The 13472-nt window shown below is 42.2% G+C and overlaps 1 protein-coding gene across 2 annotated transcripts in view; it reads right to left on the reverse strand.

Annotated features, from left to right (window-relative positions):
* Positions 1-13472, reverse strand: part of LOC112248860 (cytosolic arginine sensor for mTORC1 subunit 1) — a 32868-nt gene that overhangs the window by 2225 nt on the left and 17171 nt on the right. The window contains exons 2-7 of one of the 2 annotated variants that reach the window (XM_024418219.2): positions 8090-8160; positions 3325-3518; positions 2662-2797; positions 797-920; positions 362-472; positions 56-138 (exon numbers count right to left, since the gene is read on the reverse strand). In XM_024418219.2, coding sequence (XP_024273987.1) covers positions 56-138; positions 362-472; positions 797-920; positions 2662-2797; positions 3325-3518; positions 8090-8160 — 719 coding nt within the window. Of the gene's footprint in view, positions 1-55; positions 139-361; positions 473-796; positions 921-2661; positions 2798-3324; positions 3519-3620; positions 4296-8089; positions 8161-13472 lie in introns of those variants that run through there. The other variant, XM_024418221.2, reaches the window with a different exon arrangement.

The following is a 13472-nucleotide window of genomic DNA, read 5'->3' on the forward strand; positions in this document are numbered from 1 at the left end:
TTGAATCCCAATCACATATTATATTATTAATAATTAGGATTAAAGGGTGGCCTACCGAAACCCAGAGGCTGTCCCCCAATGCGCACCATCCTCCACAGCTCCCCGGAAGAACTTGTGAAGAGAAGATCAGCAGGGAACCTAACAAGAAGAGAGAGAACAAAACACACACACTGCTGTTACCAACCTGATATGTCCAACTGCCCACCGACACACAGATGCAACAGCAGGGACCACCAGTAGTCTCTTCTCCCTGCCACTGTAGCGGTGCGCCCAGATTCTGGTGAGCGAGATAACCCAGTGTGTCACGTGAGAGCTTCAGGGCAGCTCAGATTTAAGAGAGGTGAAAGGAGATGAGTCTTACTGTCGCTGTGCCTCAGTGTCCATGACCAGAGAGACGTAGCCATCGATCAGGGAGAAGGAGAAGAACTTGATACAGTCCAGATCCTGGCTGGGAAGAGCGCCCTCTTTAGGACTGGGGGAGAAAATAGTTGACACTTTATCAGGACTGGAGGGTCTTACAGGTCAATGTCTCCAGACAAAAACAACAAAAAAACATTTTCCAGTCCTTATTAATTAGTTCATTATCAAATAGTTTACCGGATATTTTGCTCAAAGGCAAAATGTACCCCCTATATTACTTATTATTATTATATATTATTATTAATATTATATATTATATTACGGTCAACTCCGTGTTAATGACTGGTTTTACACAGTGGTCATCTTTTGTATTAGTAAGGCTATAACTGAGAAAAGGTCAACAAGGAAGGGCATTGCATGCAAGAGCAGGTTTCACCTGCTGGAGTAGAAGAGCGCGTCGATAAGTGTGGTGGCAATGGCAGGCAGAGTGTCTGGGTCTAGACTCATCACACAGAACTGGTTCGGTGGTATCAGCACCGGGTGCACTGTAGGCTGGGGGGCTAGAAACAAAAAGGAGAATATAGAGTTGGTTTTCATTTACAAATCTCAACCATGTGTGAATGAACCCTAAGCACTGGGACTGGAGAGTGGTCTGAAAAGCAGTAAAGACAGTAGCTACAGTGCATTCTGAAAGTATTCAGATCCCTTGACTTTTTCCACATTTTGTTAAGTTACAGCCTTATTCTAAAATTGATTAAATAAACGTTCTCTCTCCAAACTACACGATAATGAAGAAAGCGAAAACAGATGTATACATTTTTGGAAATTAATAAAATCACAGAAATACCTTATTTACTGAAGTATGAGACTTGAAATTGAGCTCAGGTGCATCCTGTTTCCATTGATCATCTTTGAGATTTTTCTACAACTTGAATGGAGTCCACCTGTGGTAAATTCAATTGATTGGACATGATTTGGAAAGGCTGTCTCTATAAGGTCCCACAGTTGACAGTGCATGTCAGAGCAAAGACCAAGCCATGAGGTTGAAGGAATTGTCCGTAGAGCTCTGAGACAGGATTGTGTTGAGGCACATATTTGGGGAAGTATACCAAAAAATGTCTGCAGGTCCAAGATCACAGTAGGCTCCATCATTTTTAAATGGAAGAAGTTTGGAACCACTAAGACTCTTCCTAGAGCTGATTAGGGGTCGAAGTGCCTTCGTCAGGGAGGTGACCAAGAACCCGATGGTCACTGACAGAGCTCCAGAGTTTTTCTGTGGCGATGGGAGAACCTTCCAGAAGGACAACCATCTCTGCAGCGCTCTACCAATCAGACCTTTATGGTAGAGTAGCCAGATGTAAGCCACGCCTCAGTAAAAAGGCACATGACAGCCCGATTAGAGTTTGTCAAAAGGCAAATAAAGGACTCAGACCATGAGGAAAAACAAGATTCTCTGGTCTGGTGAAACCAAGATTGAACTCTTTGGCCTGAATGCCAAGCGTCACATCTGGTAAGAATCTGGCACCTTACGGTGAAGCATGGTGGTGGCAGCATCATGCTGTGGGGATGTTTTTCAGCAGCAGGGATTGGGAGACTAGTCAGGATCGAGGGAAAGATGAACGGAGCAAAGTACAGAGACATCCTTGATGAAAACCTGCTCCAGAGCACTCAGGACCTCAGACTGGGGCAAAGGTTCACCTTCCAACATGACTACAACTCTCAGCACACAGCCAAGACAACCCAGGAGTGGCTTCGGGACAAGTCTCAATGTCCTTGAGTGGCCCAGCCAGAGCCCGGATTCAAACTCGATCTAACATCTCTAGAGAGACCTGAAAATAGTTGTGCAGCAACACACCCCATCCAACCTGGCAGAGCTGGAGAGGATCTGCAGAGAAGAATGGGAGAAACTCCACAAATATAGGTGTGCCAAGCTTGTAGCGTCATACCCAAGAATACTCAAGGCTGTAATCACTGCCAAAGGTGCTTCAACAAAGTACTGAGTAAAGGGTCTGAATAAATGTGATATCAGTAAAAAAAAAAAAATTGTTTACACATTTGCAATGTATTTCAATTTTAGAATAAGGCTGTAACGTAACAAAACGTGGAAAAGGGGGTTTGAATACTTTCAAAATGCACTGTATGCATCAGCTATGAGTCAGAGATAATGGATTTAACTGCATGTCGAATCCAAAACGGGTTAACTTTCGTGTTAATGTACATTTGTTGCACATTCCATCCGTCTCCCTCTATCCTTCTCTCCCCATCCTTCCCCCTACCTCATCCCTCTCTCCTGAACCGTACCTTCTTTGCCGTTCTTCTGGAAGCCATTGCGGACATCTTGGCTGAGTACAGCCGAGTACTCTCCCCCCACCTCTCTGTAGATGTTGAACTCTTCCTCCAGAGTGTGGATAACTACAGCCAGATCCTTCTCCCGCACCTGAGGAAACAACAACAAAAAAAGCTTACTTTGTCATCAAAATAGAGTAGTTGCCTACCTGGCTAAACACTACCACCCTCGTGTAATACGCTCCCTCCCTCTTTTGACACAACCAGTCTTTTGCCTTAACAGAGCCCATGAACTCTGAGAACTATGTCAGGAATTAACATATTTGCTGACCGGGCCGTCTGGCACTACGTCTGTTATTTCTGCACACTTAACACTTTCACTGGGGAGATGTCAACAACTGCTATTAGAATATTCAGCTAAATTCCGGTTCTCAGTAGTGGCTGTTAATACCTCACCTGTTAAAATGTCAGGTTGACAAATAACACAGCCTATCGCTTAGCAACTCTGTCACAGTTAGACACCAAGGCCATGTTTAGGAGGGTGTAACAAAACAGAATTTCTGTCTGGACATTAAGGCCCATTATGTTGTAGAAGAACAATAAATAAATCGTATCAGCCAACCCAATCATCCCCAGGTATAAACTGGTCGGAATTACAGCCACAGTTTGCGGACTCACCAGGATGAAGTCCGTCTGATAGGTGGACAGCATGAAGACTGACACGTGCTGCTGGGCCAACGGGGCGATGACGGATTTGGCGATCTTGGTCACGCCCACCGCTTGTGAGCTGTTGGAAGCGTTGCCGTTGGAGATGACGTTGAGTGGCAGCCACACGGAACTCTCCACCTGAAGGTGCTCCGACGGCTGTAGCTCTGGAGGGGGGAGTAGGGGAGGGGTGAGGGTCACGTCAGGACACGCAAACAACACACACAAAGTTGGACACAGGCCAAATGCAAAGTTGTTATTTTACCAACCTAGCCTCAAGCCATGTCTACACAGCTGCTTTAAGTAATTTCCTCTGAACTCCACCCCACTGCCAGTGCCTTCCTTCATGGGGGTCTAAAATACCTATGCTATTTATAAACGATCACTCAGCTGAGTTACAACCAGGAAGTGGATCCTATGTCATGACATAGAAACAAGTTGGGACTAGGATGGCGTTTCCCGAAGAGACTGCTCTAAAGTCAGTTTCGTAGTTGTACCTCTAAGTGGTTGAGATTAAGATTTGGGGAGGGTAAGGTGATTCTGGAGCAGTAGGCTACTTCGATCACTCGACTGCTTGATGGCTATTGTGTGTGTGTGTGTGGGGGGGGGGTCAAGAGTCAGGGTTCAACCAGACCCTCCTTTAACTCTCCGCTCTGTTTGCATCAGTCTATTCACACCGGATGGGCACGGGCCAGGGAAAACAACACTGTTCCCTACTGGGCCTCGAGGGTCTAAACTGACCCACAAGCAGGATATTGCTCACTCCTCACCTTCATTGCAAAACAGTGTTTTAATCAGTTATTTGGTGACAAGTGAATATATTTCATATAGTTGCATACTTTAATGTTTCACAATTTTTATTTGTATGAAATTCACCGAGTAGGATGGTCCTGGTGCACAACCACAATGTACAGCTGAAGTCAGAAGTTTACATACTTAGGTTGGAGTCATTAAAACTAATTTTTCAACCACTCCACAAATTTCTTGTTATTAAACTATAGTTTTGGCAAGTCAGTTAGGACATCGACTTTGTGCATGACAAGTAATTTTTCCAACAATTATTCACAGACAAGATTATTTCACTTATAATTCACTATCACAATTCCAGTGGGTCAGAAATGTACATACACTGAGTTGACTGTGCCTTTAAACAGCTTGGAAAATTCCAGAAAATTATGTCATGCTTTAGAAGCTTCTGATAAGCTAATTGACATCCTTTGAGTCAATTTAAGGTGTACCTGTGGATGCATTTCAAGGCCTACCTTCAAACTCAGTGCCTCTTTGCTTGACATCATGGGAAAATCAAAAGAAATCAGCCCAAGAAGAAGAAAAAAAAAAAAGTCTGGTTCATCCTTGTGAGCAATTTCCAAATGCCTGAAGGTACCACGTTCATCTGTACAAACAATAGAACGCAAGTATAAACACCATGGGACCACGCAGCTGTCATCCCGCTCAGGAAGGAGTCACGTTCTGTCTCCTAGAGATGAACATACTTTGGTGTGACGTGCAAATCAACCCCAGAACAACAGCAAAGGACCTTGTGAAGATGCTGGAGGAAACCGGTACAAAAGTATCTATATCCACAGTTAAATGTGTCCTATATCGACATAACCTGAAATTCCGCTCAGCAAGGAAGAAGCCACTGCTCCAAAACCACCATACAAAAGCTAGACTATGGTTTGCAACTGCACATGGGGACAAAGATCAGACTTTATGGAGAAATGTCCTCTGGTCTGATGAAACAAACAAAAAAATAGAACTGTTTGAACATAATGACCATCCTTATGTTTGGAGGAAAAAGGGGGAGGCTTGCAAGCCGAAGAACGTCATCCCAACCGTGAAGCACGGGGGTGGCAGCATCATGTTGTGGGGGTGCTTTGCTGCAGGAGGGGCTGGTGCACGTCACAAAATAGATGGCATCACGAGAAAGGAAAATTACGTGGATATATTGAAGCCACATCTCAAGACATCAGTCAGGAAGTTAAAGCTTGGTCGCAAATGGGTCTTCCAAATGTACAATGACTCAAAGCATACTTCCAAGTTGTGGCAAAATGGCTTAAGGACAACAATGTCAAGGTATTGTTGTGGCCATCACAAAGCCCTGACCTCAAACCTATAGAAAATTTGTGGGCAGAACTGAAAAATTGTGTGCGAGCAAGGAGGACTACAAACCTGACTCAGTTACACCAGCTCTGTCAGGAGGAATGGGCCAAAATTCACCCAACTTATTGTGGGAAGCTTGTGGAAGGCTACCCAAAATGTTTGACCCAAGGTAAACAATTTAAAGGCAATGCTACCAAATACTAATTGGAGTGTACAGTGGGGCAAAAAAGTATTTAGTCAGCCACCAATTGTGCAAGTTCTCCCACTTAAAAAGATGAGAGGCCTTTCATCATAGGTACACTTCAACTATGACAGACAAAATGAGAAAAAGAATCCAGAAAATCACATTGTAGGATTTTGAATGAATTTATTTGCAAATTATGGTGGAAAATAAGTATTTGGACAATAACAAAAGTTTCTCAATACTTTGTTATATACCCTTTGTTGGCAATGACAGAGGTCAAACGTTTTCTGTAAGTCTTCACAAGGTTTTCACACACTGTTGCTGGTATTTTGGCCCATTCCTCCATGCAGATCTCCTCTAGAGCAGTGATGTTTTGGGGCTGTTGCTGGGCAACACGGACTTTCAACTCCCTCCAAAGATTTTCTATGGGGTTGAGATCTGGAGACTGGTTAGGCCACTCCAGGACCTTCAAAATGATTCTTACGAATCCACTCCTTCGTTGCCCGGGCAGTGTTTTTGGGATCATTGTCATGCTGAAAGACCCAGCCACGTTTCATCTTCAATGCCCTTGCTGATGGAAGGAGGTTTTCACTCAAAATCTTACGATACATGGCCCCATTCATTATTTCCTTTACACGGATCAGTCGTCCTGGTCCCTTTGCAGAAAAACAGCCCCAAAGCATGATGTTTCCACCCCCATGCTTCACAGTAGGTATGGTGTTCTTTGGATGCAACTCAGCATTCTTTGTCCACCAAACAAAACGAGTTGAGTTTTTACCAAAACGTTTTATTTTGGTTTCATCCGACCATATGACATTCTCCCAATCTTCTTCTGGATCATCCAAATGCTCTCTAGCAAACTTCAGACGGGCCTGGACATGTACTGGCTTAAGCAGGGGGACACGTCTGGAACTGCAGGATTTGAGTCCCTGGCGGCGTAGTGTGTTACTGATGGTAGGCTTTGTTACCTTGGTCCCCCAGTGTGGTTCTGGGATTTTTGCTCACCGTTCTTGTGATCATTTTGACCCCACAGGGTGAGATCTTGCATGAAGCCCCAGATCGAGGGAGATTATCAGTGGTCTTGTATGTCTTCCATTTCCTAATAATTGCTCCCACAGTTGATTTCTTCAAACCAAGCTGCTTACCTATTGCAGATTCAGTCTTCCCAGCCTGGTGCAGGTCTACAATTTTGTTTATGGTGTCCTTTGACAGCTCTTTGGTCTTGGCCATAGTAGAGTTTGGAGTGTGACTGTTTGAGGTTGTGGACAGGTGTCTTTTATACTGATAAGTTCAAACAGGTGCCATTAATACAGGTAACGAGTGGAGGACAGAGGAGCCTCTTAAAGAAGAAGTTACAGGTCTGTGAGAGCCAGAGATCTTGCTTGTTTGTAGGTGACCAAATACTTATTTTCCACCATAATTTGCAAATAAATTCATTAAAAATCCTACAATGTGATTTTCTGGATTATTTTCTCATTTTGTCTGTCACAGTTGAAGTGTACCTATGATAAATTACAGGCCTCTCATCTTTTTAAGTGAGAGAACTTGCACAATTGGTGGCTGACTAAATACATTTTTGCCCCACTTTATGTAAACTTCTGACCTACTGGGAATGTGATGAAAGAAATAAAAGTTGAAGTAAAACATTCTCTCTACTATTATTCTGACATTTCACATTCTTAAAATAAAGTGGAGATCCTAACTGACTTAAGACATGGAATTTTTACTCTGATTAAATGTCAGGAATTGTGAAAAACAGAGTTTAAATGTATTTGGCTATGGTGTATGTAAACTTCTGACTTCAACTGTATATGTAGTTAGACACAGGCTAATAATGCATTGTACTGGATTGAACCATGTATGCATTCAGCTCTGAGGTTTCTAAAGGAAATGTGTTTGTTGCTATGTTACTTTATGCTCTATAGCATTATGTTTCAAATGTGTGAAGTGAACTTCTTGTTCTTCATCCCCTGAAGTAATTGAACACTTGTTGACTGGGAATCTAAATGGTATTAATTCACAACATTAACAGGCAGTTCCAGGACCCTTCAATCACTAATGAAACATCACTCTCTCATCCCCTCCCTCTTTCCCCCTATTGCTCTCGCTCTGTCATTCCCCTTTCCATCTCTCTATTCACCTTCAAAGGACCACTGTTCTGATTAGAATAATTTGTCAGAAGAAGCCCCTTGTGGCTTCACTGCACCAGCTTTCACCTCTTAAAATAGAAAGAGAGAAGGCCCGGAGGCAGTATGCGCCGGTAATATCAATTACATCGGTGAGAAAAAGACACTGGGAATAATATGACTCAAAGATAATGGGCCATAAAAAACAAGTGATGTTGAAGTTGTTACAGCATGTTAAGGGAGTGTGATTGAGAATAGGCCATGAATGGAGGTTTGTTAAGTGGTGCCTCTGGTTAACTTGATACGAAGTAGGGGAATCATTTACCTTTAAATCCCTCTTCATCGAGGACGACAGTGAAGTTCTCTGGGGTCTCTGTCAGACTGAAGAACTTGCATCTGAGAGAGATGGAGAAAGAGAGAAAGGGATAGACAAGAGGCAAACCACTGGCCAATCACCAAGCCAAGCTCTCGTCTTCCCTTTGCCAACATTCCCCCAGCTTGGTCTGCTCTGCTCACAATGTGTGTACCCAATCCAACAAGGTCCTGCTTTGCTTCAATCACCCACAATTTTTTTTAAAAATCATCCTGGAGAGAGCAGAGCCAGACCCGTTCTAAGATGGGATGGCAGGACACTCAGTCTTTCGAGGGCCCCACTTGTTAGGCCGATTGCTGTGCAGCCTAGCAGTGGGGAGCACTGGGGACATTAAGGTAAGCAGGGAACTTGGACTGGATTCACTTCAGGCCTGAACCCAAAATACTTAAGTCTTAGATTTTGGGACAGGGGTAGTTTCAGGGACACATCGTTGTCTTTGTGGCAGGTGGTCCCCTGCCCAGCAGGAGAGAGATCCATTCAGGAGAACTATGGGATGAGATTGGGCCCTGGGCAGAATAAAGAGTGTACTGAAAGAATAATGATATGGGTCTCATTAAACCCCACACCTCTCCCCTGCAAAGCGGTAGTTGCAAAACGAAAGAGAACAGACATAGCCTAGTGCCAGATCAGTTTGTGCTCTAGGTCTATATACTAGTCAACTTCTATGGTCATTATCATAAGTGCAAAGCTGCAGAGTCAGACCATCTAATCTTCTGGATGATTAAAATGTGCAACATCCTTCCCTTTAGTTCCCTCAGCAACATCCCCCCCCATCATCATCCCATCTCCCACCAGCTGCATTACACTAGAATAAGGTCCTACTCAGCAAAATGTTATCCATTGTTTCCATTAGACAGTGAAATTAATCCAAAAGAGAGTGGTGTGTCTGAAATGGAACCCTATTCCCTACATAGTGCACTACTTTGACCAGAGCCCTATGGCAGTGCATAAAAAGTAGAGCACTGCACATCATACAGTAAAGAATAGGGGAGACATTTTGGACGCAACCAAAAAAAAGACACAGCTCCACCCAGCCGACTGTAGAGCGAGCTAACTTAGCAGCCCATTGTCTCCTGCCACCTCCTAGCCATTCCTTCCGGTTGACCTCCCACGCTGTCTTCCTGATAGGTTTTCCACTTGTTATTGTTAAGCCCGCAAGAAGAAGGGAGAGAGGACAGTGCTAGCAACCCTCTGTCTGCTTTGTTTAGGCTAGCCTTCTCATTGAAAAAACATTAAAAGCTCATGAATTTTTTATACCAGTGGGAGAGTGCATTATAGTGAGCCTAATTGGTAACAATTTACTTTGACTTCCTATTCATAACATTAATTAACTATAAACAAATCAATGAATTAATTAACTATAAACAATTCATGAACTTGTTATAACAGGTCCCAAATGCATTATTAGAGGTTAATGAAATATATCCACAGCACATTCATGTCATTCTATGCAAGAGATCATATTTAGGCATCTTAATAGATGCATCATTACAATGACAGCGTAGTGTCATTATGGCTGTTCTCAAAATTGTGGTTCTGCCATACCAGCTCTTAGTGAATATGACAAAAAGGCCAAACCACGTTTAGAAAATTGAGCTAATATGTAGCCGGCCTGTACCAGCTCCATTTCCCCCACTGGTCAGTACAGACCCTTGACTTAGCTTCTTTTTCTTCTTTTTCTTCTCACTGAGGTCAATGGTGCATGAAAATCCTGACGGGGTTGAATCCTCAAGGTAAATTCTACGGATCAAATCGTGTAGTTGAGGGTCATGTCATAACTCTTTCGCAACGCATTAACAGTCCTCCACATCACAATTAACTTGGCCATACTGGCCATAACGCACACATGAAAGGTCTATGTATGAATTATATGCAGTCAATGTAATGTAATTTCTATTTTTCCATTCATAAAACATGAATTTATAAACATGCCTCACTTATCAAAAAGAGCACAGACATTTTCCAGATGAAGCTAGCACATTCGATGAGGACATCGACAAAGAATCTTACTATTGCAATTTTTCAGTATTCATTTTGTATTATTTTTTAATAGATTAATAGCCTAGTGGTTAGAGTGTCGGGTCAGTAACCGAAAGGTTGCTGGATCGAATCTCCGAGCTGACAAGGTAAAAATCTGTAGTTCAGCCCCTGAACAAGGCAGTGGGTTACACTGTTCCCCGGTAGGCCGTCATTGTAAATAAGAATTTGTTCTTAACTGACTTTTAGTTAAAAAAGGTTCAATTTTTACAAAAATGTTCAAAGCATTAAAATGTTATTCCCCATTTCAGACTCGTAGCAATAATTATTTAAGTGACAAAACATACTAAGACAGGGTGGTAAAGATGGCTAAAATTTACTTACTAATGTAGCTAGCTATCCCCCTGGCTATGTCAATACGAAAATTAGCTTTTTGGTCTTAATGTAAAATGTTAGGTTTACAATCACATTTTAGGAAGCGAAATAGATGGGGTTTATGACTTTGTGGAAACTAGTGATGACCCAGGAGGAGAGAGTGAGAGGTCACTTTAATGTCACTTCCTGGTGACCTCGCACTTATTAAAAATTTTAAAAAGATTACAATATAATATTACAGGAGTTTCCCCTTGAAATCAGACATGTCCATGGTAAGGACAACCTGGTTGCTGATTGTCTTCCATGGATGGGCAGTCAATAAGTTTTGTGTTTAGCCAGTATGTAGCCCTGGCACACATTTTGTTTTGACTGAACATTTTGCCATATTTTAGATAAGGTTTGTTTTGGTTGGGCTCGTACCAAGGGGGTGAGAGTTATAGAAATGTTCATTAGTTTTAGGCTGCTATATTAAAAATAAAATGGAAACAATGTTTATTAAAAAAAAAGATTAATTCCAGGGGTTTTATTTATTTGTACTATTTTCTACATTGTAGAATAATAGTGAAGACATCAAAACTATGAAATAACACATATGGAATCATGTAGTAACCAAAGAAGTGTTAAACAAATCAAAATATATTTTATATTCGTCAAATAGCCACCCATTGCCTTGATGACAGCTTTGCACACTCTTGGCATTCTCTCATACAGCTTCATGAGGTAGTCACCTGGAGTACATTTCAATGAACAGGTGTGCTTTGTTAAAAGTTCATTTGTGGAATTTCTTTCCTTCTTAATGCGTTTGAGTCAATCAGTTGTGTTGTGACAAGGTATGGGTGGTATACAGAAGGTTGCCCTATTTGGTAAAAGACCAAGTCCATATTATGGCAAGAACAGCTAAAAAGAAACAAAGAGAAACAACAGTCCATCATTACTTTAAGGCATGAAGGTCAGTCAATCCAGAAAATTTCAAGAACTTGCAAAAACCATCAAGCGCTATGATGAAACTAACTCTAACGAGGGCCGATACAGGAAAGGAAGAAGTTAAAGTTAACTGCACTAAAATGTTTCAGAGTTCAAGTAACAGACTAGAGGTGGACCGATTAAATCGGCATGGAGTGCTGCAGATGACCTGGCCTCCACAATCACCTGACCTCAACCCAATTGAGCTGGTTTGGGATGAGTTGGACCGTAGAGTGAAGAAAAAGCAGTCAAGTGCTCAGCATGTGTGTACTCCTTCAAGGCTGTTGGAAAAGCATTCCAGCTGAAGCTGGTTGAGAGAATGCAAAGAGTGTGCAAAGCTGTCATCAAGGCAAAGGGTGGCTACTTTGAAGAATCTCAAATATATTTAGATTTTTATCAACACTTTTTTGGTTACTACATAATTCCATGTGTTATTTAATAGTTGTCGTCTTCACAATGTAAAAATATGAAAAATAAAGAAAAACCCTGGAATGATTAGGTTTCCAAATTTGACTTGTATTGTGTGTGTATGTATGATTTGTTTTGTCGAAGTGTTGACAGCCAGTAAACGCCATGTTTATATTGGACAAGGCAATGCATTTAAATAGTGTCACATTTAAGTGGATCATGTTGTGAAATTGAAGTTGTTTTCTGTTGGTTTTGTCCAACAAAATATATATTTGTTGTCTTAAGGGGGAAGGTGTTACAGGATTTGGTTTTTCCATTTATATTTCAAGGTTGGACTTTAGCACTTTGGGCATACTGACTGGTGTCACCTCGTTAGTCAGTATATGTTACACCTGTGTTGGCTTGTCATCTCGTTATTGAGAAGGTGTTTCATCTGTGTTGGCACAGGTGATATTTAAGAGCTGCTGGCCCAGTGCTCCAGTTAACTTCAAATCAAATCAAATTTTATTTGTCACATACACATGGTTAGCAGATGTTAATGCGAGTGTAGCGAAATGCTTGTGCTTCTAGTTCCGACAATGCAGTAATAACCAACAAGTAATCTAACTAACAATTCCAAAACTACTGTCTTATACACAGTGTAAGGGGATAAAGAATATGTACATAAGGATATATGAATGAGTGATGGTACAGAGCAGCATAGGCAAGATACAGTAGATGATATCGAGTACAGTATATACATATGAGATGAGTATGTAAACAAAGTGGCATAGTTAAAGTGGCTAGTGATCCATGTATTACATAAAGATGCAGTCGATGATATAGAGTACAGTATATACGTATGCATATGAGATGAATAATGTAGGGTATGTAAACATTATATAAGGTAGCATTGTTTAAAGTGGCTAGTGATATATTTACATCATTTCCCATCAATTCCCATTATTAAAGTGGCTGGAGTTGAGTCAGTGTCAGTGTGTTGGCAGCAGCCACTCAATGTTAGTGGTGGCTGTTTAACAGTCTGATGGCCTTGAGATAGAAGCTGTTTTTCAGTCTCTCGGTCCCAGCTTTGATGCACCTGTACTGACCTTGCCTTCTGGATGATAGCGGGGTGAACAGGCAGTGGCTCGGGTGGTTGATGTCCTTGATGATCTTTATGGCCTTCCTGTAACATCGGGTGGTGTAGGTGTCCTGGAGGGCAGGTAGTTTGCCCCCGGTGATGCGTTGTGCAGACCTCACTACCCTCTGGAGAGACTTACGGTTGAGGGCGGAGCAGTTGCCGTACCAGGCGGTGATACAGCCCGCCAGGATGCTCTCGATTGTGCATCTGTAGAAGTTTGTGAGTGCTTTTGGTGACAAGCCGAATTTCTTCAGCCTCCTGAGGTTGAAGAGGCGCTGCTGCGCCTTCTTCACGATGCTGTCTGTGTGAGTGGACCAATTCAGTTTGTCTGTGATGTGTATGCCGGGAACTTAAAACTTGCTACCCTCTCCACTACTGTTCCACCGATGTGGATAGGGGGTGTTCCCTCTGCTGTTTCCTGAAGTCCACAATCATCTCCTTAGTTTTGTTGACGTTGAGTGTGAGGTTATTTTCCTGACACCACACTCCGAG

The sequence above is a fragment of the Oncorhynchus tshawytscha genome, linkage group LG04, assembly GCF_018296145.1.
Source record: "Oncorhynchus tshawytscha isolate Ot180627B linkage group LG04, Otsh_v2.0, whole genome shotgun sequence".
Lineage (NCBI taxonomy): Eukaryota > Metazoa > Chordata > Actinopteri > Salmoniformes > Salmonidae > Oncorhynchus > Oncorhynchus tshawytscha.